Raw genomic sequence first — 6,000 nt, 5'->3', positions numbered from 1 at the left:
GCATGATTTGAGTTCCCAGTTTTGGCTTAATGAGGGTCTTCCTTGTTGCACTCTTGTCTATGAACGGTGTCAACATAGCCAGGCACTTGCTAATATATGTCAAGGGTATTTTATATGTTGACCTCACTGATCTCTATGTCCTCAGCCCCCTGCAATGTTCCAATGAAGCTCAAGTACACTAGGGAACTGCGTTTCCTGCTGTTCTTCTGTTCATCATTTTGCTATTCACACCTCCTCTGTTCATCCTTCTGCCATTCACACTTCCTCTAGTCACATATTTTGTTCCTTAACTTGTCCCATTATTACTCCCTTTGGCCCTGCACTACCAACCCTTTAGTCACTTAATCTCTCCTGTCATCCACTCAATCGCATTTTTTCCCTTTTGTTTTTTTTTCACCTTCCCCCATTTCACTTGTTTGAAACCTATCACATTTCAAACTTTTGCCAATTCTCATGAAAGGTCTTCGACATGAAACATTGGTCGGAATTTAGTGCTCTCCACCATGGCGAGTTTGGTGGCAGGGGTAATTAATTGGGTGAGTTGCCACCTTCCCATCTCCATCCCAATTAAGTCCAAGGCAGGAAAGCCTGTGGACAGCCCTCCTGCCCCCCATTGCTAATTGAGGCCCTTAAGCAGGCAACAACTCGTACTTGTACAGCACCTTTAACACAGTAAAACATCCCAAGGTCTTTCACAGGAACTTTATCGAACAAAATTTGACACCAAGCCACAAATTAGGACAGATGTACAAAAGCATGATAAAAGGGATAGATTTCAAGGATCATCTTCAAGGAAAAGACAGAGGCTTTGAGTGGGAACTCCAGAGCTTTAGCAACACCTATGGTGGAGTGATTAAAATTGGGGATGTTCAAGAGGCCAGAAGTAGATGAGTGCAGATATCTCAGCGAGTTGAAGGGCTGGAGATTACAGAGCTTGACAAGACCATGAGGAGATTTGAAAACAAGGATGAGAATTTTAAAATTAAGAAAAAAGAATGAAGGCCTAATCTTGAATGTGCAAGAGTTCGGTCTCAAGAAAATAGAGGGCTACAGTACCTTCAATATATTATAAGAAAATGCCAGTGTGTCAAGAAACATACTGAAGATTCACAGAAATACAACATCATGAAAGGGAGCTGGAAATATGTGAAAGTGGTGAAGTCTGCAAATATACAGGAATATCTTAATCTGGCTTTGTTGATATCATTGACTTAATGCCAATGTAGATTCATTCAAAATAACTGTGTTAACACTGGTGTTGAAAGCACACTAATTGGAAAGTCTACACTCCTGTCTCTTACAGTTTACACCTCTTTAAACCCAACCTCTGTAACTTGACAACTGTGAATTGTTACTTATTATGAATTAACCAATGACCTTTTTGATGTGATGATCTCATTAGTCTGATGATTTAGCTCCAACCAAGCTGGCTGGACTGAGGTTCATGAGGTTAATGACTGTGATTCCATAACATTGTTTGGACATAGTAATATCTGTTCCTTTTTTCCCCCGCAGCTTCTGGTTGTGATATCTTCTGCCTTGTGTCAGTCTGTTTTGTTCTTAGTGTCAACCCTTTCTTCTACATCTAGAAATAACAAAGCAGATATATGTATTTCAGTGAAGTTCTTTTACATTTCATTCTTTGTGCACATCGGTAGTACTTATAATACAGCCAGGAGTACACCTGCAGCTCAAAACCTCTGCACCTGTAGGTCCTCCACAGAATACCTGTCCTATCCATCACTGGGGTTTCTGCCTGTAGCTTTTCTAATTTTTTCATGAGATGTGGACATCACTGACTAGGCCAGCATTTGTTGCCCATCCCTAATTACCCTTAAACTGAGTGGCTTTCTAGGCCATTTCAGAGGGGAGTTAAGAGTCAACCATATTGCTGTGAGTCTGAGTCACATGTAGGCCAGATTTCCTTCCAGATGGGTTCTTAATGACAATCAAAGATAGTTTCATGGTCACTATTACTGAGGCTTCAGCCAGAATTTTCCAGCCCTGCCAACCATCAGGATTTTCTAGTCCCACTGAAGTGAATGGACTTTTGGCTGGCTCACCACATTTTCTAGTCCCACCACCACATTTCATTTCCAGACTAATATTTAAATTCCAGCAGCTTCAATGCTGGGTTTGAACCTATGTCCTAGGACACGAGGCTAGGCCTCTGGATTACTAGTCCAGTGATATTACCACTACACCACCAACTCCCCTTGCATCAATTGACCCAGTTGCAGAGTGTTTACAGAGATGGGTTTGAGTGCTGCTTCTCCCCTTGCACCTTGGCTTGATGCTGGTGACAAGTGAGGGCCATCCCAGCACTCATTGTACAAGTGAACTCCACATTGCATTATGGCTAAAATTAGGAACTCGTCCTCACAGTGCAACATTTCTATTTCCTAAAACCAACATCGTGGACTCAGGGTGAAATTTGCCATTTAATAGTCCATCTTACACTCTGCATTTGCATTCTCCAGTGTCTACATTACAACTATCCCAAACCCCTTTCAATCCAAGATTCTTCAATGCTATTAAAGAAAGGAAACTTGCATTCCTTTAATCTGACCCTTAGTCTGAAATGATAAGTTAACATGGGATTCTGAAAATTCTAACCAACATAGCAAGTAGGAGATGGTCTGATGAGATTGGAGTTAAGATACCTTACCAAAGACAGGTGGTTGGAGTTAAAATACAGATCAGCCACGATCCAATTGAATAGTGAAACAGACGATGGGCTGAATAGCCTCCCCCGTTACTATTTTGCTGGGAACAATGTGGACAGAGCTTTGCTCTGGGTCTACTCCATGTTGATCTAATTGTGCTTGATGCTGCCATGAAATGAAATTTAAGTTCCATTCCATAGAACAGATATTTCTTCAGCGCTAGAACCACTGCTGATGATACTAAACGTGGAGGAATGGCAAACAGTGAGGATGATACGAATTGCCTGCAACAGGATATAGATAGGCTAGCAGAACAGGCAGACAAGTGGCAGACAGCATTTAAAACAGATAAGTGTGAGGTGATGTATTTTGATAGATGGGATAGGAGCAGGCAAGATAGACTTAATGGCATAGTTCTAAAGTGTGCAGGAACAGAGGGACTTAGGGGTGCATTGCATTAATCTTTGAAGGTGGCAGGACATATTGACAGAAAAGCATCTGTGACCTTGAGCTTCATAAATAATTAAGTACAAAAGCAGGGAAGTTATGCTGACCATATATAAAGCTTTGGTAACCCCAATTTGAGTATTGTGTTCAGTTCTGGTCACCACATTTTAGGAAAGATGTGAAGGTCTTTGAGAGGGTGCAGTGGAGATTTACCTGAGTGGTTCTAGGGATGGTTGTTTTAATTATGAGGTTAAGTTGAAAAGGCTGGAGGTGTTCTCCTTGGAGAAAAGGAGACTGAGGGGAGATTTGATAGAGGTGTACAAGATTATGACAGGCCTAGATGAGTCAGACATGGGAAAACTCTTCCCATCAGCTGAAGGTACAAGGACAAGGGGACACAATTTTATGGTTTTGGACAAGAGATGCAGAGGGAATGCAAGGAAGAACCCAGTGAGTGATAATGATCTGGAACTCTCTGCCCACGAGGGTATTGGATGTGGAAACAATGATTTCAAAAGGAAATTGGATGGACGCTTGAAGGGAATAAACCTGCAGTGCTACGAGGACCGAGCACAAGAGTGGGTCTGACTGGATTGCTCCATGGGGAACCAGCATAGGATCGATGGGTTGAATGGCCTCATTCTGTGCTGTTATGACTCTAAGTGACCATTTCAAAAATGGGAACATATGTCCCTGAGATCCATGATTAATGAGCAACAGATTACTATCACAGCATTGTGCCAAGTGATATCAGACACAAAATATTTTTAAAAATTTATTACAATGCAGCAATAATCTGTACATGTTCAAGGGACAAGAAGCATCAGATGAACAGTTTTTCCAACATAGAATGGACTAATTTTTAGTGATCTTTTAGCATTGTACAAGGGATTAAAGAAAAAACACTCCTGATCTCTGGATGGCCCTCTCAGATGAAGGAGCAAAATTGACCTCATATCTTGCATTCAATACTCCCGCTGAAAAGAAATTAGCCAAGAATTGTTACCAAGACTCAGTTCTGATTGAAGGGCCCACAACCAGAGTGCCATAACTTGTGGCCTTTACATCTTACGTCACTTGAAAATCAGAAAAATTTAGGAAAAATACCAAGAACAGTACATAGACCTCCACATCATGTTGTTGACCTGACCAAGGCCTTTGACACAGTCAGATGTGAGGGCCTTTCGAAGGTAATGGAGAAATTCGGTAGCTCTGAGAAATTCATCAGAACGGATTGACTATTGATGGCACACTCGCGTGTGTCCTGGATGATGGTGAGTCTTCTGACCCATTAAAAGAGTTAAACAGAGCTGTGTGTCGTTCTTCAGCATGTTTTTCTCCACCATGCTCTCCAATATATTCCACAATGGTGATCCTGTCATCAAAATCAGATATGGCATCATCGGAAAGCAGATCAATCTAAGACAACTCCAGGCAGAGACGAAGGTCCCTAAGGTGTCATGAAAAGCTGATTACAGCCACAAATTAATTATGGGCATATTGAACTTTTTATGGAACGTTCTGAGAGAGCATGGAATGTCGCACTTGAAAAGGTGCCATAGCCTTCTTCAGGCAGAGACACTTGAAAGGGAGATAGGAAAGATGCAAAAGACTGAACTTTAATTTCCTGTGGTTGCAGTGACAGAAGACTGATTTGCACACCTCAGCAGTCATCTAAAATCCATCTTCTGTGGATTCATACCTCAGAATGTGTAAAATAGTCGGAGGTCAAAGAAAACAAACTCCGGGCACAATACATGTTTTTTTTTTCTCCTTACAGGAATAGACAGGGAAAAATGGGTTAAAAAGCTAGCTGCAGAGCAGTGTAGTGTGTGCCCATGTGCTAGTGTGCTGTGTGTGTGACAGCACAAGAAGACCAACAAGTCACCCCTGTGGTTGCAGGTGAACTCTCTCTCTCTGTTTCTGGAGGCAAGACTCAGCAGAAGCCATAATCATAAAGGAAATAGGGCAGTTTCTTCAGCTATCCTGCAGAACCAAGTGTCTCCAAATCCACTGCGAAGCAGTCAAAGTCAGCTCTACCAGAATCACCCAACTTAACGGCTGGTTTCGCTACCTATGGCTCACGGACAAGCCAAACATTGAATCGTACATCTTTTGTGACTTTTATTTGGATTCCTAACTTCTCATTTCTGATCTGTGTGTGTGTTGTGTTTTTATTATTTTTCTTGGGTTTTGAGTAACAATAAACACTCCTTGACTCAAGAAAGTCTGGTTAAATTGGCTCCTTCTAAAAACATAAATACATTTGGACTGGGAAAGGGTATCCACAGGGGAAGGGATCCTTTTTAAATTAACCTTGTTGTGGTCAACAGAGGGGGGGTTGAATAAAGAAAGGGAGCTAGCTCATTCCTCCTCACCCGGCTGTGTAACAGAATTGGGGCCCCGTTTGGGAAGTTAACAAATTGAAGGTGCCATGCCCGGGGACCAGTCATAACAAATGACATATTTTGTGATTTCGTGTTTGCCAATGATTGTGCGTTACCTGCCGGTTCAGAGCTGGGCATGCATTGTATCATGGACTTGTTCTCCAATGCATGCAACAACCTCGGCCTTACTATCAGCGTGAAGTAAACTGAAGTAACGCACAGCCTGCTCCAGGAAAGCCCTATCTCGAGTCCAAGGTCCATGACCAGAACGTGTCAGCAGTGGATCAGTTCACTTAGACTGTACACCAGCGTCATGTCAAGAAGCTCAATTATTTTCACTTGAGCTGAACTTCGGGTGCTTCTGAAGATCAGATTGAAGGACAAAATACCAGACACCGAGGAACTCACCTGAGCAGGCATTCCATCCACATCATATTAGACAGTCACAACTGAGTTGGGATGGTCATGAAGCCAGAATGCCTGACATTCACTTCACCAAA

The 6,000-nt window shown here is 42.2% G+C and overlaps 1 protein-coding gene across 1 annotated transcript in view; it reads right to left on the bottom strand.

Annotated features, from left to right (window-relative positions):
- Window positions 1-1,504: 1,504 nt before the first annotated feature.
- The window catches only part of aig1 (androgen-induced 1 (H. sapiens)), a 128,733-nt gene continuing 124,237 nt past the window's right edge, over window positions 1,505-6,000 (bottom strand). The window contains exon 6 of the mRNA XM_041216874.1: window positions 1,505-1,585. Within this exon, the coding sequence (XP_041072808.1) occupies window positions 1,545-1,585 (41 nt within the window). The 3' untranslated portion in view covers window positions 1,505-1,544. The remainder of the gene's footprint in view (window positions 1,586-6,000) is intronic.

Source organism: Carcharodon carcharias, chromosome 2 (assembly GCF_017639515.1).
Source record: "Carcharodon carcharias isolate sCarCar2 chromosome 2, sCarCar2.pri, whole genome shotgun sequence".
NCBI lineage: Eukaryota > Metazoa > Chordata > Chondrichthyes > Lamniformes > Lamnidae > Carcharodon > Carcharodon carcharias.
This window is presented reverse-complemented; position numbering and strand designations above follow the sequence as displayed.